Source organism: Lontra canadensis, unplaced genomic scaffold (genome assembly GCF_010015895.1).
Source record: "Lontra canadensis isolate GAN:19392208 unplaced genomic scaffold, GSC_riverotter_1.0 scaffold30, whole genome shotgun sequence".
NCBI classification, from domain to species: Eukaryota; Metazoa; Chordata; class Mammalia; order Carnivora; family Mustelidae; genus Lontra; species Lontra canadensis.
Window position 1 is genome coordinate 19,328,914 of NW_022631024.1, and position 21,603 is coordinate 19,350,516.

At 66.7% G+C, this 21,603-nt stretch overlaps 1 protein-coding gene across 1 annotated transcript in view; it reads right to left on the reverse strand.

Moving 5' to 3' along the window:
* Positions 1-7,994: 7,994 nt before the first annotated feature.
* Positions 7,995-21,603, reverse strand: part of RXRA (retinoid X receptor alpha) — a 67,096-nt gene continuing 53,487 nt past the window's right edge. Inside the window, exons 5-10 of the mRNA XM_032866238.1 lie at positions 16,766-16,935; positions 14,298-14,427; positions 12,623-12,755; positions 11,610-11,701; positions 9,849-9,954; positions 7,995-8,373 (exon numbers count right to left, since the gene is read on the reverse strand). Of these exons, the coding sequence (XP_032722129.1) occupies positions 8,226-8,373; positions 9,849-9,954; positions 11,610-11,701; positions 12,623-12,755; positions 14,298-14,427; positions 16,766-16,935 (779 nt within the window). The 3' untranslated portion in view covers positions 7,995-8,225. The remainder of the gene's footprint in view (positions 8,374-9,848; positions 9,955-11,609; positions 11,702-12,622; positions 12,756-14,297; positions 14,428-16,765; positions 16,936-21,603) is intronic.

Below are 21,603 nucleotides of genomic sequence, written 5' to 3' on the forward strand. Positions count from 1 at the left end.
CATTTGACAGCAGCCCCTGAGCAGGGTGTCCCCTGCACAGCCACCACTCTGGAGCGCGCTCAGCCACCATCTCTCTGGGGATCGGGCGCCTGGACCGACTCCCCATCACTTGGTCACGGGAGTATCCGTGGTACGCAGGGAGTGGTCCTCCGGCTCCGGTGGCCCGGTGAGCCCGGGTCAGAGACCAGGGCCTGGGCGTGAGCAGAGCGGTTCTGTGGGCGCGCCTGCCTGTGCTATGTGCGTGGGTCCCCCCCGTGGCCACACATGGCCACGTGCAGGAAGGGGCAGGGGAGCACACGACGTCTCCAGCTGTGCCCCACCACGTGACGGCCGCTGCCTCCACCAGCCCGGCACCCCCGCTCCAACAGGGACGAGGCTGGCTCCCCTGCAGCCTGGGGAGCAGCTTCGGGGGCCGGAGTACGGCTTCTCCCACACGTGCTCCCTCCGCCCTGCTGCCTACAGCCCTGCTCCCCTCCCTCCACCCCTTCGGTGAGGTTGCTGGCCCAGCCAAGCTACGCACGGGGGACTGTCACCTACCCTGGCCTTCTCTCTGCTCAGTTTGCTCACAAGGGGTATGGCCGGGGCGGCGGGTTTGGACAGGTGGACAGCATCCTGTCCCCACCGTTCGAGTGGCAAATGGCACAGAGGCCCCCTGCTCCACCTGCCCCCACTGGAAGCCTGGGAAGCAGGCCTTTCCTGGGACCACCCCCCTCCTGAACGGAGTCGGGCCCTGTCGCCCCCTCTAGGGCTCCTCTGTTACTCAGCGACACATTTCTGATGCGCCCGTGTCTCGTCTCTGCCTGGCAGGTCCCTGAACCAGTCACCTGCTGGAGGGCCCAGCGGAGCCCGCCTCCGGTGACCAGGAGCGAGCCTCCCGCCGACGCTCACGTGCAGGTTTGCGGTGGGTGTGCTGTCGAGGCGCCACAGGAACACCTAGCAGAGCGACCGCTGCACGGCCTGTGTCCCTCAGAGCCACATGCCCTACCCCTCCACGGGGATCCAGAGTCTTCAGCCGGGCTGGGCAGCCAGTGGGCAGGGGAGGTGGCCAGGCGCCGGGCCCAGTTCCATCCCGATCTGACCCTGAGCTGTCACCTGCTCTCTTGGCCTCAACGGCTGACCTGAGCCGTGCGAGATGACTCTGAGGCTTCACAGGGCCTGCTGGCAGCCGCAGCCACCTGGCCACATACGGGACACTGAGGCCGGGGAGGTGAGGGTTGTGCCCAACAGACCCCCAGCTGGTCTGGGGGGTCCCGGATACTGAGCCTCACGTCTCTCCGGGGGAGGGGGGCTGGAAGTCGACGCCGTTCCCATGGCTGCCCCGGAGGCCCATTGCCCCAGAGCCAGGGCTGACTTCCCAAAGCCGCACCCCTGCCCTGCTGCTTCGGGACCCCTTCGAGGGGCATGGCGGCCGAGGAAGGCGCCATCAGACCGGTCCCTTCCAGCCCCCGCCCCGTGGTCCTCTCTGGACAGCGGGCCGCACCGGCCCGGAAGCTCCCACCAGAACTCTGCCCATCAGCACTGGGGGTCCCCGGCTGGCCGCAGACACAGGCTCTCGCAGCCCCTGTGAGCAGAGTGCTGGCCTCACGGGCTTTGGTCATAGATTCCCCAGGTCAGGGCCGGGAAGGGCTGGCAGGTGTCAGGGTCGGGCCTGAGGCTCGGGGTCGGGGAGCCGTGCCCAGGCCGCCCTGCGGAGGCCCGGGGTGCAGGTGCTACCCCGTGATAATGAACGGGGACTGGCTTCCCCCAGGGCAGGCTCCAACCTGGCCTCGGATTTGCACCTTCAAGGGCACAGTGATGGCCCACCTTGTGCACTCACAGCCCTGGCCTTCTTGGGAGGTGCCCCCTGCCCAGGGCTGACCTCTGAGGGCTCCAGCCCCCACCCCTGTCCGGGTCCTCACCCTATGTCACAGCCTCTTTGGAACAAGGAACAGGAAGTGGGGACTTGGGAGCAGTTGCCTGGATCCAGGCCCCAGGCGGGATCTTTGCTGTCCCCCTCCCCCCAGCCAGGCACCAGCCCGGGCCTCTGATGCTAGCCCGCTGGGGGACGGCGGGATGGAGGGAGCCGGGTGGGCTGTGCCCCAGGGCGTCCAGCAGGGGGCAGTGCTGCTCCACGCCTCGGCCGCCCCTGCGCTGGGCAACCATCCACACGGGGGCGGTGGCTGGGCTGGGCTGGGCTGGTCCTGACTGAGGACTCCCCGGGGCTCTGTACGCAGCAGAGAGGGTGGCCTGGGCCCTCTGCGTTCTGCAGCTGGAGGGTGGCTGGAAACGCTTGCCAGAATGGCCAGTACAGTGACACTTGGAGAACACGAGGTCACCAGCAGCCCCCGAGTTTGGGGACAGATAGGCCCCTTGCAGCGCCAGGGCCTGGGGACTGAGCTCTTTACATGGCCCCTTCCCTGACTCCCCCTGCTCCAGCCCCTTCCTGCCTGAGGTCTCCCCAACTTCCCTGCCCCCTCCACGGGTTCCTGTCACTCGGCGTGCCGCTGACCTCACGCCCAGTGGTGGCACCAGCTCCCCTGTCCCCTGTGTCCGAAGCAGGGTGCCAGGCCCTCTCCCCAGCAGCTCCCCCATTTCCTGAGCATGCCCGTGCTCCCAGCACCTGCCCGTTGGCTTGCTGAGGGCGGAATCAGCCCCTTCCGGTCACAGGCCTCCCAGCTGCACAGTGCGGGGCTCTGCACACTGGGTCCTCCTGCTCAGTGCTGTCCCATCCCAAATGCTGCCCCCACCCCCCGGCCTCTGGAGCTCTTGAGTTACAAACCCCAGCCCTGCTGGGTGGGCCTGTGCCGGCAACAAAGCTCTCGTGCCCAGCATCTCTGGTCCAGGGGGACCACCCCGGGCAGGCGTCGCCATGGTGGCAGGGAGCAGCAGGGAGGCCCGAGGCCGGATTGCCTGCCATGTTGTGTGCACTCATGTGTCACGGGGGTCCCACTCCTGGGGGTGAGGCTCCAGGGGCTCCACCCACCGCAGAGGTCGGGGTTAGAGCCGGCCTGGCAGGACTCACTGGTCTCCTGCCCGAGTGCCTCTGTTCCTCTCACCGGGGTTGGCACACCGCCCAGCTGTGCTCCTGGGGGTCTCCATCCTGGAGCAGGTTTGGGGGACCCTGGCTTGGGGCAGGAGTGGCCCCCATGGAGGTCATCTCAGTCAATGGCCTGTTCCGGCCGGGGCCACCCCTGACTGATTTGGACCGACAGACCGGGGTCCCCCACACGGCTCCTTAGGAAGACGGGGATCGGCCCTCCCGGCCCCAAGGGCAGGGTCTGGGCAGGGCCACACCCTGAAAGCCCGTGAGGAACACTCCTCTGCTGGCCCCTGCAGGACTGAGCGGCCCCTCCTGGCTTTGCAGCTGTCCGAGCCTGCTGTCGGAAGGGGACGCTCACACCTGGCGCCCTCCCAGCCCACCTGCGACCACCTAGCACGTCCTGAAGGCCCTGCCCGGAGCTGGGCTGGCACCTGCATGGGGAAGGGGCCCACCAGGGACCTGGCGGCCCCACACAGCACACTCAGTGGTGGCTTTGGTCATGTGGAAGGCAGGACAAGGGCCCCTTCCCGGGGAGGCAAGCCTCCCGACCCCCCAACCCCATCCCCAGGCCTGAGCCTCTTCGCAGACCCAGGAGGCAGCAGGCAGCCCCCACGGCTGGTGACACGCGCTTCTGAGCAGACGGAAAACCGAGCGGGTGGGTCCCGGCCAGTCCCAGCAGGTAGAGGGCTTGCTGCAGGCAGAAGTGGGCCTCCCTGTGCCCACCCCCTCCCGGGGAGTCCAGGCTGAGGCCCCAGGGGCACAGCCAGCAGCAGGCTTGTCCAGCTACGGCTGGGGCCCCGGGAGCGAGACATCAGGCCCAGCTCACAGAGGGAGCATGTGGGGGGTGCCAACTCCCCGGGGGAGACCCCTCTGTCCTGCATCGCACTCCCAGAGGCCTTGTGAGGCCCCTGCACGCCGGCGTGCAAAGCGGGCACCTGTGTATGCAGGCTGTGTGCACGCGGTGTGTACACAGTGTTAGGACAGTGTGTGTGCACGTGTCACACGTACACGGACGTTGTGGGCAAGCGTTGCCTGTGAGCAGGCCTGTCCTGCGCTCCATGTGAGTGCTGTGTTGCGTGAGTGGGGCCTGCGCGTGCACGTGCGTGTACAAGGGCGTGTGTGGACACGTGCTGTGGGTGCACCTGCTGGGGAGGGGAGCCGCGGGCCTGCCTTGGTGAGGTTCGCCGCTCTGGCTGGAAGCGGCCCTCGCCCGCGGCCGGCATCTGTCTGGTGGCAGAGGGCAGGACCCCAGGCCTCAGGGCGCCCAGAGCCTCCCTGGGAAGGAGCCGGGGGAGGACATGGACACCCGCGCCCGACGGCAGCCAGGCCCGGCCCAGCCCCTAGACAGCACGGAGGTGAAGAGGGTTTACGACACGGCACAAAGCAGGTGGGCGGTCATTACCCCGTTAGGAACGGGGCAGCTGGATGACGTCATTCACTCTGGCCCCGCATGAGCGCGCTGGCCCGTTTGGGCTGGGGCAGCCTGGGGCAGGGCGGGTGGCCACGTGCCCAGTGCCCAGTGAGGCAGAGGGGCCCACAGGGGCTCCACGAGGGCTGCGGAGCAGAGACCAAGGAAGGAGCACGGTCGCAGGACGGGGCGCCAACAATCCGAGCCGGGGGCCTCGCTGCCCTGGACCAGAGCCCCCAACCCCCTGCAGGTCGGGCAGCAGCCGAGTCGCCCCCGCACCTGCGCCGCCCCCAGGAAGCCCTCCTGCCCCCTCGCACGGCCGGCTCCCAGCCCCACGCAGGAAAGCCCCCAGCAGAACAAACGAGAATGGGAGCGTGATCTATTTTTAAACGCTCATATTTTGTTTCTCCTCTCACGTTTTCCTGTGTTTTTCTTTCCACGTTCTAACGCCGCTGTGGGTCCGCGCGCGGCACCGGCAGCGCCGGTCTCCGAGAACAATCGCGCAGGGAAGAAAGTTCACAGTCAAACAGTCTCGGGAAGGCCAGCGGGCGAGGGGGGAAACAGAGCGAGGCTTCGGGAACCACTCAGAAGGGAAGAAAACCCTGGACGTCCGGGCCCACCCTGCCCGAGGGGAAACGTCCGTGCCGTTTGCACAAAGCCGGGGCTGCAACCCCGGCCGTGCGGGCACTTCCCGGAGCGCGGTCTCTCTTCCAGCCCTAGAAGCAGAAACAAAACAAGTCCCACCCCCCACCATCCACGGATACATGAGGGATAAAATTACATTTGTACAAAAATAGATTTTTTTTTTACCTTTCCCGATGCTTTAGACACTTTCTCTCTACTCTGTACTCATCACCCTCCAGAGGGCTCGCGGCGCGTCCCAGCGAAGGCCTTGCTAAGGGTCGGGGGCCGGTAAAGCTGCTTTTGCTCCAAAGCATCTGAAAATAGATGCACTCCTCGCCTTGAGATCCTCACGCAAACCCCATTTCACCAACGGAGGGGTCCTCACGTGCTTGCTTACGTGAAGCAAACGTATAGGAACACGGGGGAAAGTCTTGATTAGAAACGAAGACAAAACGTTGGTGACTGCCCCGCGCTGTCTCTGTGCAGCAGGACGTGTCACGCCGCACCCCTGCGCCGACAGGGCACGGGCCATGCGCCCAATTCCGTGATGGGGACGACATCAGCTGATCGCCCACTGGCCACACATCTGGCCGGGCCCTGCCGGAGGCCCCCGCAGACCAGGGGCTCCACGCGGTGTCCACGCTTGCCACCGGCTCAAATCTTCGAGGAACAGGAGACGTGGAGAGCCGGGGGTGCGGGGCCATCGCCCCAGAGACCACGTGCTTCCAGGCGCCAAGGGCAGGCCGGCTTCCAAGGACAGCCCCTTGCAGACGCAGGCACAGTCGTCTTCGCTCCCTGCCCCCGATGTCACAGCGGGGACGTGAGTCCGCACAGCACGCCCGGGGCTCCGGCAGCTCCCGGGCCGGGCCGAGGCGGAGACGGGCGAGAGGTGGCCAACAAGCTGATGTTAGTGCTATCTTTAGAAAATTAAAGATTGTCCCACCAGAATAATAATAATAATAAAAATAATTACAAAAATCACCTTAATTGAACCAGATTGATAACACTACTAACGGTCCGGTAAATAAAGCTCCTACCTCTCTGCCGAGCCACGTGCTATCTCCCCACTTCACCACCTCCCCCAGCGGCGCTGGAAGCGCGACAAGGACACCAGACGGAGGAGGGGACAGCCCCACGCACCCACAGTGCCGTGCCCGCAGCCCGGAGGGGCTGGGGGCTTCCAGCTTTCCAGGCCATAGCCCGGGAGCCTCAGGGCTTTATGGACAAGCAGCCAGGGTCCCCGGGCCCGTAACGGGGAAGTTCTCCAGAAGCCGACCCTCCAACAGACCCGGTCCCGGGCTTCCTCCACTGAGGCCCCACGTTCCCAAGGACCCTAGGCAGTGGAGAGGGCAGGGCATGGATGACGGGGCGCGCCCGACTGCAGAAGGCACCGGGGGTGTCGGGTGTGGGGCAGTCTACCGTCCCCACAACTGGGGGGACCCCGAGAGTTCCCAACAGTGCCTGCATCACTGCCTGTCACAACCGAACCCCCACAGGCTTCCAAGACTTTCAGGAGAGTCTGGGAGCTGGGCAGGCCCTCCATGCCCCCCCCCTGCCGCCCGTGTGGCAGGGGACCCCTCCCCTCCTCAGGAGGGGCCGGTGGCAGAGGAAGGCGGCTTCTGGGCAGGCTTTCAGAGCCCCGGCCTGGCGCCTAACCGTCAGGTGGGCTGAGGCCTCTGGAAGGCAAAGCAGGGCCACCTCCTTCCCCACGGGGCCTGGAGGCCCCTGCCTGCCTTGCCCTAGCTGGGGAACCAGACTCTGGGGAAAGCACCCCCAACCCAGGGCCGCTCATGGGAGCCTCAGGAGGGAAGCCTGGCTACTGAGCAACCCCTCGGGGGCTGAGAACACCAGAGCTGCCCACATGCCCCTGCCATCCCTGCTCGGGCCCCCAGCAGCGACAGACGCTAGGTTCGTGGAGTCTGAAGCACGAGACTGGGAAGCACTCAGACCAAAGGGAGGGCGTTACAGTGCAAAAGAAGCCAGTTCAACCTGAGAGAGCCCTGCACACCGCCCCAGGAGGCCGCGCCCCTGCCCCGGCCACGGAAACACTACAGAAGCAGGCACCAGACTGGACGGGGGCGCCGTCGGCCAGAGCACACGCTGGAGCCCCGCCTGAGGCGGTCACTCCGACAACAGCTGGGCTGGCTGTCCCCGAGGGGCATCCCGCTGCACGCCCCAGGACCCAGGCGTGCCACAGTCCCCGAGTCTAGGACTCGTCCGCAGAGAACAGGCCGCCGGCGTCGGGGGCCCCTCCGCCAACAGCTCCAGAGGAAGCCCGCCTGCCCCTTCCCACTGAGCTTCTCTGCCCACAAGGCCTTCTGGCTCCACGTGCCCTGGGGGGCCCCTGGCTCCCTCCAGCTGCCTGAAGACCCCCCTGGATAAAGCATCCTCCTGCCTCCAACCTCTACCCTCGACAGGTCAGCATGGCCCCGGACTTGGGGAAGGCCGGGAAGCGGGCTCACCCTGCAGAGACGGGGGCCGGCCTGCCCCTCTGCCCAGACTAAATCCACGGACAGAACTGAGGCCGGGCTGCACATGGGGTCCGCTCGCCCCGGCTTGCGTACGGCTATGCAGGGGAGAAGCTGAAGCGGCGAGTTGAAGAGAAAGGTGAGGTGGGGGAGGTGGGTGACCCCAGGCCCTGAAGCCTCGAGGGGGCCCCGGAACCCTGCTGGAGGTCAGCTCCTGTCCTGCTTGGTTTGGGGGTGACACTGCAAGTCATCTTTGGAAAAGGGGCCGCTCACCCTTCATAGTGAGGGAAGCTGGCTCACCCCAGAGCCCCCCTCGCCTTGCTGGGGGGCAGGTGGAGTCTTTGTCCCCCTGCTCCTGAGCCTGGGTGGGGCACGCCGGCGGGGGGCACCTGACGAGAGGCGATGGGGGTCACTCCAAACACAGGAGGGGAGCATGGGATGTTCCGAACACCAGCGTGGCCCAGGGGCGGGCCTGCGGCCCGGAGAGCTGGCCCCGCTACCCCAGGAACGCCGGGGCCCGGCTTCCCGCACGAGCAGCACCGGGAACGGCGAGGTGGCAACACGGAGGCTTAGCAGGCCGCGTCCCCACGTCCGCAGAGGCTGGGCAGGGAAGGGGCAGGGGACGGGGCTCGGCTGAGAAGAGCAGCGGGCGGCCGGGCGGGAGCAGCCAGGCCGGCAGGCGGGCGCGAAGGACGGGCCGGCGGGCCTAAGTCATTTGGTGGGGGGCTTCCAGCATTTCCATGAGGAAGGTGTCGATGGGCGTGTCCCCGATGAGTTTGAAGAAGAAGAGATGTTCCAGGCACTTGAGGCCGATCGAGCGCAGGGCCGGCAGGCGCAGCAGCAACTTGGCGAACCTGTGGGAGGGCCCGGTGAACGCGCGCCGGCCACCTTCCCCGCCCTCCACCCTCCACCCGGCACCCGGTGGCCTCCTGGGGACAGGACAGAGCCCGGAAGCCGCAGCAGCAGAGCCCGGCCTGTGCAGAGCCTGGGGGCAAGGGGGGCCAGGCCTCTCAGGGAGCAGAGACGGCAGGCCCGGGCCTGGGAGCAGGAGCGTGCGGGGTAGACACAAAGATCCCGAAGGAAGGCCCGTGGCGGAGAGACTCGGGAGGAAGGCCCAGGCGCAAGACAGTGGCTGGGCTGCTGCAGGCCCGAGAGGGCTTCACGGGGAAGTTAAAATACGTGGGCTTGCTCCAAGCACGAGCAGGGGAAGAGCTACGAAAATGGGTCCAAGCACTGGCAGTGCGTCTGGCAGCAGTGGGGAAGTCAAAGCAGAGTGGCTCTGGGCCAGGGGAGCAGGTCGGGCTCAATCCAGCCGCAGCTTGTGAAGCACTGGCGTCCCGTGTGCCCCAGGCCGGCACCCACCCCTTCCCCAGAAACGGCTCTGCTGGAGCCGAGCCACAGGCCCGATCCCCAGGCCCTGCCCAGCCCATGGGAGGAGACCGAACGGGGAGGGTGGCGGGAGGTGCTGGGGCTCTGGGGCGGGGGACACCAGGCTCAGCTGCTCGGCTGCCGCCCCCGCCCCCCAGCAACGGCATGGACCCTTGAGGGGCCATGGGGCCTCATTAATTATTCACAACGTCTGTATTTCAGGGGAGAAAGCCCTGTGGTTGGTCTGGCAGCCACACAACCCACGTTTTAAGGCAAAAACGCAGCAGAGGCTGGACCGGGGCCAGAGAAAGCGGTTTTCTGCTGAGCCGGCGAGATGGGCTGTGGCGGGGAGCCAGGAAAAACAAGCCCGCCCTCCATCCTCCTCAGCAAGTTTCACTTTAAACCGAACCAGATGAGGGCCGTGAGGAGCAGGGCACAGCCACCCGTGCCCGCAGCTGTGCATGTATCAGGCGGGTGGTGGCAGGGGCTGGCGGCCGGTGGGGGGGCATGGCCCTCCCGAGAGAGGCCCTCTGCAGGTGCAGGGGGGGCGGGTAGAGTCAGGACAAGACTCGCGATGGCACCAAAGCCACAGACAGCCCCCTTGTCACCTGCTGAGCGCCCGGGACTGTGGACCCCGGTGCCCCCAGCAGCCACACAGCTCTGCACACGTGTACAAGCGCCTACCGTGCGCTGGCATCTGTCCCCACTTCAGGCAAGAGCACCAAGACCCAGGTCTAGGGGAGCCCATGAGGGGCCGAGGGAGGTCCTAGGGCACTGGCTGCACGCGGGCCTGTGTTTGCAGGGGCGGCGGGAGCGCCCGGGCACGTCCCCCATGCCCCGCATGGGCTCTCCCCACGGAGCAGGGCGCCGCCTTCTAACTCACACAAAGGTACCAGAAGGGCCGGGGGCGGTCCTGCCTGGGACAGGGGTCACAGGCCTCGGGGCCCGGGCCAGGGCTCACCTTCCCGGCTGCTCTGGGTACTTGTGCTTGCAGTAGGCCTCCAGGGACGCGTACACCTTCTCTCGCAGTGCCTCCACCTCTGCCGGGTTCGAGAGCCCCTTGGAGTCTGTGGGGGAGAGGCCGCAGGTCAGCGGCCTCAGCCCAGACTGCTGCGCGGGGCACCCAGGCCCGCTCCCCGCCCGGCCCTGCCCGGCTGGGGCCAGCGGCAGCTGGACAGGCTCTGCCCCCGAGGCTGCCCCTCGAGTCCCAGCTTGGGTCCCGGCGTGCCACTCGCTGGACACGTGAACTGCAGCCCATGCCTGGACGTCCCGGCTCTTAGCTTCCCCATCGGGGGTCAAGTGCACTGGGCCACCGTCGCCCTCTCCTGGTCACCATGGCAACCAAGCTGAAGTGGGACCCTGGCTGCACTGGGGACTCCATTCCTCTGAGAGGGAGGAAAACTCAGAACCATCACCCCAGAGACAGGCAGCCCTACGCAGGGCAGTGGGGAGAGAGGCTGACAGCCAGCCTGAGCCCTGGGACCCTGGGAGCAGGAGCCTGTGGACAGAGATGCCTGGGACATCAGCCACCAAAGCCTCCAGGGCCCAGGGCTGGGATCTAGGGAGGCAGGGATAGACGTCCCAGGGCTCGAGCAGGTGAGCCAGCCCTGCCCTTCCTGTCCCAGTCAGAGGCCACCCGGGCCGGGTCCTTCTCTCGGCTTCCTCGTCTCCCGGGGTTTTCCACGACCCAGCAAGCCCCCAGAGACGAACCCATCTCTCTCCACAGCGGCCACCATGTCACATGGTATCACGCTAGGGCTCAAAGTCCCCAGGTCTGGCCCTAGCCAAGGGTGGCCCATCCTGACAGCCCCGGGGGCAGACGCTGGAGCCCACAGCTGCCCACTGCTGCCGTCTGAGGCCAGTGAGCCCCACAGTGGCTCCGTGGTGAGACAGGCCTGCCATCAGGACACCTCTGAGCCACAGACTGGGGGGCTCACACCAGTGCCCACACCCCCAGCAGGTACACCAGGGTCCAGTGCGAAAGCCGCAGGCCGCCTGGGGCCCTGGGCACCTCAGGAACGTGCCAGGCTTCTCTGTAGCTCAGCACCCAGGCCTGGGGGCCTCCGCTCTGGCCACGTCCTTCCTGCACCCGCAGCCAGGGACCCCGCGCCGGCAGCCAGGCCATGCGCAACCGCAACAGGGAGGGCACCCGGCAAGGCTAAGCTGTGCGGCCCCGGCTCCCATGCTGGCAGGACCACAGGCTCAGAGCATAAACCTGGGGAACAAGTGCCCCTGGACGTGGTCTGTCCCTGCAAGAAAACACTCTTCTCTCCCACAGCCCGCTCCCTCCGTACTGGAGCTGATGGGAAGCGGGAGGTCCGGGCCCAGAGCCCCTGGCACCATCCTGGCTTCCCCACTGGCTGGCCAGCTCCCCAGCTCCCCCAGAAGCCGGCAGCAGCCCCTAAGGACACTGCGCCCCTGTTTCCCCCCCCACCGCCCGGGCTCCAGAACTTGCCCACTAGAAGTTCACGGAGAGGCTGCCTCTTCCAGGGCCCAGGATTCCGGGCAAAGTGGGGCCACGCTTTGGACGCAGCACCCAAACCTCAAAGGGTGAGCACAGCTCCTCAGGCCATGCCAGGTGTCACGCTCACGAGAGCCGTGAGAGGCGGGCGGCGGGGCTAGTCCCCTCGCAAGGAGGGGGCGGGCGGCGGGCCCCACGGCACAGCTCAGCGAGCGCTGGAGCCTGGGGCGGGCGGCGGGCCACGTGCCGGGGAGGCCGTACCGGGGTTGAAGAGGACGATGGCGCGCAGGCAGCCCAGCTCCGTCTTGTCCATCTGCATGTCCCGCATCTTGGACACGAGCTCCGTCAACACCCTGCAGAGGAAGCGGGCCGCCACCGCCGTCCTGTCAGACTGCGCCCCCCCGCCTAGCGCCCCCCGTCAGAAAGAGCCTGAGGCCAGGCCCTGCGGCCACGGGAAAGCTCTTCTCCCCAGGACGTGGCCTTCCTTCCTCCTACCGAGCTGCCGGGCGGGGAGACGTTTCGCTTTTTGCTACCGGACACTCGTGGCCAAAGCAAGCCGTGGCTCCTTGTCAGGGGGCAGGACTCTGAACCACCCCCGCCGGCCCAGCCCCTGTGGGCCGTGGTGTCCGTCTGTCTGCAGCACCCTGTTGAGCTCCCCGACCTCCCCTGCCTACTCACGGGCCCCCAAAACTCGACAGCCGTGCCCAGGGAGGGCTAAGCGGTCGGTGAGACTGGACAGGGGAACGAAGGACGGTGGCCCAGGGAGGGCCTGGACGGTCACCTCGCAGAGCCGGGGAGTCCCCGACGGTGGGCCGGCAGCACAGGGAACAGATCCCTGGGAGCCTGGAGGTCAGAGTCAGAGGGGACGGGTGCTCCAGAGGGTGCCCCGAGGCCACGGTCCCATTCTGTTCACTCAGAGGGAAGGAGGGGCTGGCTGTCCCTGATGTCACCCACTGGGGTCTAAGCGCGCCCCTCTGCCACCGTCGCCTCCCTCCCTAGCAGCTGGAAACAGGGGCAGCTCGGAGCAGGGCGGGGGCCACGGCTCTAAACCAGATCCCAGGAAGCCGTGCCTTCTAGAGGCCTCTGGACTCCACGGCGCAGCCCTCCTAACTGTGCAGGGTGTCAGGGAGCCGGAGGGGACCCATCTGCTTGTTCCGCTGCGCACCGGGTGTCCCCAGCACGGGGGCTTGCAGAGGCGAGAACCTCGCCCTCCCAAGTCCACATCGACAGCCTCCGGGGACAGAATGGGCCACGAACCCGGGTGGGGCCCCCACCTGTCAAAGATGGCGCCGACCCCGGCGCTGTGGGCGCTGTTGCGGTGGACGTGCAGCCCCGTGGCCAGGAGGATCCCGTCCTTCACGGCGATGGACCGGTGGGAGAAGGAGGCGATGAGCAGCTCATTCCAGCCTGGGGGGAGGAGGGGCGTGGTCACACGGGGGTCCCTTCCCCGGACGGGCTGCCACTCAGCCTCCACAGGCAGCAAGCACCGTCGCAGAATGTCCCACAGGGGGTTCCGGGGACCCCACATCCCGGGGGTGTGGCACAGAAACGCTCCTGAGCACCGATGTTGAGGACATGCCTCTTCCTTCTGTGGTGCAAACTCGGGCAGTAAAGGCCCTGAGAAGTCCCGCACAGAGCATCTTCTTTGGCTCTATGTAACCCACGTGCTCCCCAACCCCACGCGTCCCGGGAGGTCCCTTCCCACACAGGCAGGACGCTCGTGCCACAGAGGATGTGGGGATCCTCTCTGGGACGGCCACGGAGGAGCGGCCGCCCACCTAGTCTCAGCGGCAAACTCTCCAGTTACTGCGTGCTACGTGGGGCACCACAAAATAATAAATTCTTAAACTAAAACAACGCATCTCAGAGTCTCGGGCAGACGGGACACTCCCTCTACGTGAGCTCCCAGCGAGACAAACCGGAGGAGGTGTCCAGCGTTAGGAGAAAGTATGGAAGCAAAACTTGAAATAGAAATGATTTCTGTGCCAGGTTCTCAATGACTCCCATGAACAGGAGCCCCAGGCCACCTCCACAGAGATGGCCCTGTCCACAGCCACACTCCCGGGGCCCGAAGGCTCTGGGCTCCATGGCACAGCGTCACACAGGCTATCCCACTTCCTACCAACCACAGTCCTACAGAACTATAGCCCCACTTTCCAGAAGGAGAACCTGAGGCCTGGTGCAGGGTAGAGCTCACCCCATCACACAGGGAGTCAGGAGCCCCGGCCCCTGTCACCTTCACCTCGTGGCTCTGGATGTCAGGTGTTATGCCCCAGCTGGAGGCACCCACGAGGCCAGGGACGAGAGTCCTGCTGCGGGCCAAGCTGGCCCCAAGAGCATCTGTCCCCCCACGGCAGAACCACCCTCCATCACTCTGCCTCTCCCTGCCATCCCCCCACCCCCCGGGGCCTGCCCAGCGTCCTCCTACCTCTGGGCCGGCTGCCACCTCTCCTGCTGCCCCAAGCACACCCAGGGCCTGGCAGGCATGGGGCAGGGCTGCCCTCTGATGTTCCCACGCACCAAGCACGTGCAGACGGCCCGGCAGGGAAGGAGGCCGGTGGGGTGGGAGTGCTCCCTGCCGCCACCCCCCCAAAGGCCCAGCACCCCGCACAGCTGGCGACCTGCCCCTCCTGTCCCTCCAGCAGGAACCCACACTCGGCATGCCTGGAGCATGTCGGGAGCCAGGCCTGACCCGAACCCCAGAGTCTGTGCTCCTACCCCTGCCCCCTCCACAGTCCCCATGTGAGGAGCAGAGGTCCTCAGACAGCCCCTGCCCCTCCGAAAGCCACTTAGAGACCTGAAACCAATGAGCTCCTTGTGGGTGGGGGAGCAAGGCCAGAGGACGGCAGGGCCAGGCGGGAGCCCCACACTGCAGGAGAAAGGGGTGTCCCCCAGGTCCCCGCCCTCTGCCCCCGACCCTTCCCTGCCAGGGCCAGCCCAGTCACTCACCTGCCCTCAGCAGGATGACCTGGTCGTCCAAGGGCAGCTCAGAGAAGTGCGGGACCCGCTTGGCCCACTCGACCAGCGTGAAGAGCTGCTTGTCCGCGGCCTGACAGATGTTGGTGACGGGGTCGTTGGGCTGGGCGGGGAGAGGCACCCACTGAGCGCCCGGCTGAGAGCACGGCCCAGACCAGGCCCCCGCTGCGTGTGCTGCCCCAGCCCTGGGCAGAAGATCGGCCCCAGGGCCTGTGTCCTCGCGCCCCGAGCCCGTGGCTAGTGCTGCTTTGCGCCCCCCTCTGTGGGCAAGATCGAGGGAGGGTTTGAGGGGGGCCCGGGGTCACCACGGGGTCCCCGAGGAGGGAAGCAGGGGTCAGAGACGGGAACCTGTGAGCAGGAGAGAAGCTGCCAGCTTGACCCTGGAGGAGGGCCCGGGCCAAGGAGGCGGCACCTCCAGCAGCCGGAAGGGAAGGGACGTCCTCCCCAGAAGGAACCAGCCCTGCCCACACCACGACTCTCGTGCCAGGACGCTGGCTGCGGGCTTCGGACCTCCCGGACTGTAAGACCCTAAAATCACTGCGGTGGGAAGCCCTAGGTGTGGGGGCCAAGTGCGCCCAGTCAAAGGTGGGGAAACGGAGGTGCGGGCGTGAGTGCCAGGCTGGGGCAGGACTCTGAGGACGGCGGCCAGTGCCGGCCCCTCTAGGCCACTTCTTCCCACCAGGTGTGGAGACAGCACACAGATGGGGGCATCAGAGGCCCTTCCGGAAACTTCTAGCCAAAAGAGACTCTCCCCTCATTGTCACAGATGAGGAAACCCAGGCAGGCCTCAGAGGAGCCCCCTCCCGGCTCCTGACCAGCGGACCCTCTGGGTCCTGAGCGAGGGGGAGGACGACAGCCACACACGATGGCCGGGGCATCCTCTGAAGAGCTCCCCTGCCTCGACAGGAAACACCTGGCGTACAGGGAGGCTCCGTCCTAAAGCCCGGGGCCCGCGGGAAGGGCCCGCCGAGGGCGCGTGTGGGACGCCCGGTAACAAAGTGGCACAGAGGCCACAGGGTTGGAAGGGACTGGGTTGTGCAGACGGGGACACGGAGCTGCACATACAGGCGTCAGCCAGGGTTTCTGGGGCACAAGGGACCCCCAGCCCAGGGTGCCAACACCCAGAGTGCCCCCCACACTGGCCCTCACCCCGAGTCCCTCCTCCATCCCCAGCAGCAGATTCAGTGCAATCCAGAAGCCCGGGGCCCCGTGCCCCAGCCCCACACCCCCGAGGGTGCTCCCCCCACCCCATGATTCACGCGGGCACAGGGGCCAGCCCGCTCAGAGTCCCCGCGTGAGACACACCCAGCAGCCAGCACGCCAGACGCCAGGGCTGGGTTCTAGTGCGTTCCACCATAGCCAGACTCTGCTCCTCAGAGGCTCAGGGCAGCCCCGTGCGGGGAGAGCCCGGCCCGGGCAGGAAGGCAGGCACCTGCTGGGCACGAGATGATGCGTGTTCCCCGCTCAGCAAGCCCCTCCGTGGGTCCACAGCCGGGAGCAGAGGGCAGCCCGGCTGTTCCTAAGAATGTCCTGGCTTAGCAACCCTTTGCCCCCTCCCAGTACTTTCTGGAGCTCCTGCGCAATCGTGAACGCCTCGAAGCGGGCCTCCCCTCCCTCACTGGGACCGCAGGGCTCGGCCCCGGGCGCACCTCCTCCCTGACAGGGCACGGATCTGAGGGGGCCGCGGTGTGCAGGAAAGTGCAGGGAAGCAGGGACGGCCCATCACCCGGCCACAGGGGCCTGGCGAGCACACGGGACCCTCCCAGCCTGGGCTCTGCGTGAGTGCCCACAGGCAGGCGGGTCCTGGCTGGAGCTGGGCCATGACCAACCACCACCTCCAGGCACGTGGCAGGGCGGGAGTTAACACACCACACGCCCCACTACTAGCTGCCGCATGCTAGGGGACAGGAAGGAAGCTCTGTGCCCCGTCATGGGGCCAGACCCACCTTTGCAGGGCCATGAAGGCAGGCCGGCGGGAAAGGGGCCCCTGGGAAAAGGGACACCTCGGACCAGACAGAAGCCTGAGGAGGAATCAGGGGGAGCCACACGTGCAAAGACCCTGGAGTTGGGGGGGCCCGAGCTGGGCGTGTCCAGCACGGTGGGAGCTGCTCTGGGCCAGGTGGAGGACAGAGGGAGGGAGGCTGCTGTGACCTCAGGGCCAGTCACAGGGCTCTGATCCCAGCCCTGACCCCACAAGAGGGCACAGGTGAAACCACCCCGCGGCCTGCACGTCTGGGGCAGGTACAGGACTCCCGAGACCCAGCTGAGCAATGGCCCAAGGCCACAAGGAGCCAGACAGCACGTGCTGTGTCCTGGCGTTCAGTGCAGCCCACGACAGCTTGGGCCTCCTATCCAGCACCACCCACCACGGGCCAACGGTCCCCGAGCAGTGCCGGCCCTGCCGCCCCGGGGGAGGCTGTGTGTGCAGGGGTGGAGCTCACCGAGTTGGGGTTCAGCCCCATGTTTGCGTCCACATATGTCTCAGTCTTGGGCTCGACAGCCAGCTCCGCCTCCAGAATCTTCTCCACCGGCATGTCCTCGTTGGCGCTGCTCGTGGACTCCACCTCGTTCTCGTTCCTGTCCTTGCCCCGCTGTCTCTCCTCCTGTACGGCTGCAGGGGCGGGGGGGGGGGGGTCAGCCCGCGACTCCCTCAGCCATTAGGAGCCCAGCAGCACCAACCCTGAGCCAGCGCACCCACCGGGGCCACAGAGGGAGGCACGGCTCAGAGTTGGACGAACCCCTGCCCCATCTCTGCCCCAGGTCTGGCCTCCAGCAGCCATGCATGCCCAGAACACAGGGTACAACCCGCCCTACATTAATCCACCCAACACACTGGCCCACACCAGCACCCGTCCAGGGCCAGGCGCACAGCGGCCAGAGTACACAAGGCCGCTCTCACACAGCTGACCGGTGGCTTAGCAGCACTCCCAGCATGCAGTGAAAAGAGCTTCAATGGACTATGGACTCAAACAAAACCAGGAAGGCTTCCTGGAAGAAGTGGCAAAAAAAAGACAGGTAACAGTTCAGGCAGAGGAGGCAGCATGTGCAAAGGCCCAGAGCCGGAACAGAGCCGCTCCTGATGAATGGAGACCTCTGCCACTGGCTGGAGAACCACTGCGGGGGGTACCAGTGGCGGGCAGGAGGCAAGTTCCTGCACAGGGTCTGACGAGCCACAGAAGAGAGACAGCACGGCACATGCGTCTCCAGCTGTAGGAAGAAGAGGGGTCCCAAGGGAGACCAGAAGCTGGAGGCCAATCCCGAGTGTGAGCCAGGATGCCCTGGGCTGGCCTGGGGGTGGGGGGGAGGGCTGAGCACGGGGGTGGTCAGAGGGTGGTCAGGGGATGGCCCAGCAGGGAGGGAAGCCTATGCAGAGACGCAGAGACGGAGGCATTGACTTCCAAGCAGCCACACGGAGCCCCACATGGACAGGTCGGCTTACAGACCTTGGGCCACGGACCCCCACCCCCCAGAGTCCCACTAGCACCTGACACGGCTCCTGAGGTGGCTGCGGCCCCCCGGGCGGACCCCCATCGCCTCCCCTCTGCTCTGGTACGAGCACCAAGGGCCCTGGACTGGGGCAAACGAGTCAGCCGCGGGGAGAAGAGCCACGGGCCGGGAGGCGCTCTCTTTTTGGCGCTGGTCAAGCCTGAGCTGGCTAGGCTCCGGGGGCCCCCAGAGGCCATCAAAGCAGCACCAGGATGGGCCTCCCCCAAGGCCTCCCAAGCCCACCCTCTACAGTCATGCTCTCCTGAGCCCCAGACATGTCGACGGGCCCCAGCACCAGACCCCTGGGGTGACCACGGCTTCCGCAGGGCCGGCTCCCTGCCACTGCCCCAGACAAGACCCTCGGCTTCCTGGGGCCCCTGGAGACCCCATCACCAAGTGGGAGCTTGGTGAGGGGACTCAGAGACCTCTGTCCACATGCCCATCCCAGAGGAGAGGAAGAGCCTGGAAATGGCCCCCTGCTGCAGAGCCCAGGGGCACTGATGAAGCTGGGCCCACTCCAGGTCGGGAAGGCTCGTCAGTGAGGACCCACACGCCAGGCCTGGGTCCCTCGCAGCACCCCGAGTAGCTCCGGCCGCTCACCCCCTTACCAGAAACCCCAGGGCTCAGAACAGGGCAGGTGCTGGCAGCAGCCGTTCTCAGGAGGCGGCCCCGGGCAGCCCCTCCTCCAAAGACCACCGCCAGTGGACCCCTCTGCTGGGCCGAGCACCCAGCACACTCCACGGGCCCTGCAGAACCCAGACCACCCGACCGGAGGTCGGGCCACGTGGCAGCAGCTCCCACCACCTCCCGGACCCTCACCACCCCGTCCCTGACCGCACTCCGAGCTGCACCTCGGCGAGGGTCTGGTACACAGCCCGCTGCGGGGGGCCCCAGGGCAGGGCACGGAGATCACACATAGTGACGTGCGTGGGAGGCTGAACCCGCCCAGGGCAGAGAAGCCGGCTCAGGTCGGCGGAGTCCGACAGCTGTAGGGCCTCTGGTCCACCACCCAGCTTCCGGCCAGCCTGGAGGTGCCGGCTCAGCCAAGGGGCCTCGAGGCCTTCCCAAGGCTACCGGCCGCACGCTGGTCCCTCTCTCCCTCCACCGAGCCTCCCTTAGGCCACCTCCCACTCCCTATCTCTGACCCATCGCAGACGGACATCCCCAAAACCAGGTTGGAGCCCCAGTCCCTGCAGAGCCACAGCCTGGCACCCCGCCCTCACCCCTCACGCTCCCGTGGGACTCCACACTCAGTGCCTTCTTTCCGGGTCCATCGTCCTGGGGCAGGGCCTTCTGGAGAGCAGAAGATACAGCCCCTCCTGGGGCTTCCTGAGTGTGACGGCCCTGGGTCTTAGACGGGGCTGGGCCTCCTCTCTAGGGGCCCGACATCTCCGGGGACCACACACAGTACCCCCTCCTTAAAACCCCGGGCCCACCCCCCGGCTCTGGCTCTAAGGGCCCAGACTCAGGCTGTCTGACCCGTCCCTCTCCCCTTTGGCTCCACGCTGGCTTTGGCAAACGCTGAGGCACCAGCAGGAGGGCGGAGGGCGGGAGGACGGGTGGCACGGCTCTGGCACCCTCTCTGTCCAGCCTTGGCTCCCAGCTGTCCCTTCTTCCTGCGGCCGCAGCTCCCGGGTTCGGCCAGTCCTCGCTGCCCTCACACCTCCAGCCCAGGGGTGCGGGGGTCCCCGATGGTGCTGGCCCCAGGGGTCCCCCAGGCCTGTCTGGTTCCCACAACATGGCCCACAGCTCCCTAACAGTCCACATGAACACCTCTCGACCACCCGTGGGCCCCTGAGGGCAGGCCCCATGTCCCTCGTGTACTGACAAGTGGCTGTCCAGGCCCAACCCCGAGCCAGAGGCTACGCTCTCCGGGACCCAGAGCACCGACTCAAGCAAGGGACTTGCCATCCACGCAGCAAGTCTCAAGGATGGGTCAGCCAACACCTTCATGCCACACCAGCTAGGCCAGGAGCCCCGGCAGGAGGCCCCAAGTCAGAGCCGCTGCAAACCCGGCTCTTCCACAGACTCTGACAGCAGGGGTGCCCGCGGGGGACTCGAGCCGGCATGGCTGCGGCTGGCTGCCCGTCCTCTGGCCCCTCTCCAGCCAGGCCTCCAGACACCAACAGGGGGCGGGGGCTGGGCCCCTCGTTGGTCCCCCTCAGCCACAGAGGATGAGAGTCCAGAAGAATCACCCAAGCCACATGGCCAGCAGCCAGGGTGACACACCCGCATCCAGGCAGGCCCGTGTCCCTGAGACCCCGAGGATGGGGTGGTCCTCAAGGTCTGTGCTCTGGGCAGAACCTGAAGCTGTTAGAGCCAGGATGCCGCAAGAGGCACCTCGTCTTACCAGCTGGGGCGACAGGCCCGCAGCAGCCGAGGGGCCCAGCTGAGCTCACGGGACAGTGGGCGGCTCCAGGCTCAGGAGTCGGGCAGCCCAGCCTCCTGGGTCCCGCCCCGCCCTGGACAGCCCTGTGGCCCCACTTGCTCAGCCCTGGAGCGGGGAAGCACGGTGCTGGCCCCAGGCGGGACCCACGAGGTGCTCACACCTCCGTGCCTTCTGCTCCCACACTCCTCACACGCGGCCAGTGGTGGGTCTCCTCCCACTGCACAGACGGGACGGATGCGGTGGCCCCAAGGTGGGGGCAGCGCCCAGAGCAGCGCGGGGTGGAGGTCCCCAGCACCTGCCTCCTCCACGGGGGCAGCGCGAATTAATGAGCCAACGCTCCGTGAGGCACTTTGAAGCCGTGGAGGGCCGGCAGCTCCATACAGCATCATTATAAATATTATGGTTTTATTTATAGACACGGAGGGGGCAGGAGGGAGCCCGGGGACTTATGTCTTGCCAGCTCAATCACCTTTCAGATAGAGTCATGTTTGCCTTACGTTGTGCTGGCGCCGGGAAGCCTCAGGCAGGAGGCGTCTGTGAACACAGGGCCTCATTATCCCCCCAGGCCCGAGCGCTGCGGGACCCTGGGAAGACCACAGAGGCACAGGCTGGGAGGGGGTTCCACACCCAACGAGACCGGGGTCCCCGGCATCTGGGGAGATGCTGATGTGGGGGTGGGGGGGCAGCAGTCCCTCGGCCAGAGCAGGCCACCCCCATCCTGGTGCCCACCGCCACCCCTCCAGGCTGCTGGGCTGGGCAGGAAGCCAGGACGTGGAAAGGGGGTGTCTCTGGAAGGCAGCACCCCAGCCTGCTGCCAGCTGGCTGGGCCCTTCCTCTGTCCCGTGTGCAGCCCCAGGACAGGCAGGACTGACGGCACAGAGCCCCTTCGTCTGACCCAGAGAAGGGACTATCCCGCCGACCGGCTCTCTAGCTCAGCAGACACGTCCCTCCAGCTCTCCAGGCACTCAGTCCAGGACAAGGTGTCGGCATGCGGGAGTGACCCCACACATGCTCTCTCTCACACACACACACACACACACACACACACACAGACACAGACACACACGATCTCCGCTATCCACCCCACACCACCGCTGCCCCATTCCTCCCAACGAGCCCACAGGGAGCCGCTGCGCTGTCACGGTCACCTGCGGAAACAGGCACAGACAGGCAGTCACCCACTCGATGTTGCCGGGGTAGTGCGGGAACCCAGCTGGGCTCTTTGTCCACAGCAGGAATGTGTGGGGCGCTTGTGCATGCACACACGCAAGCACACACACACACACACACGTGCAAACATGCGTGCACAGACACACACGCATACACACACACGTGGTCAGGAGACGGAGCTCAGAAAGCAAAGGGAGGCAGGAAGGAAGCAGGGAGAGGCCTTCCTGGAGGGGA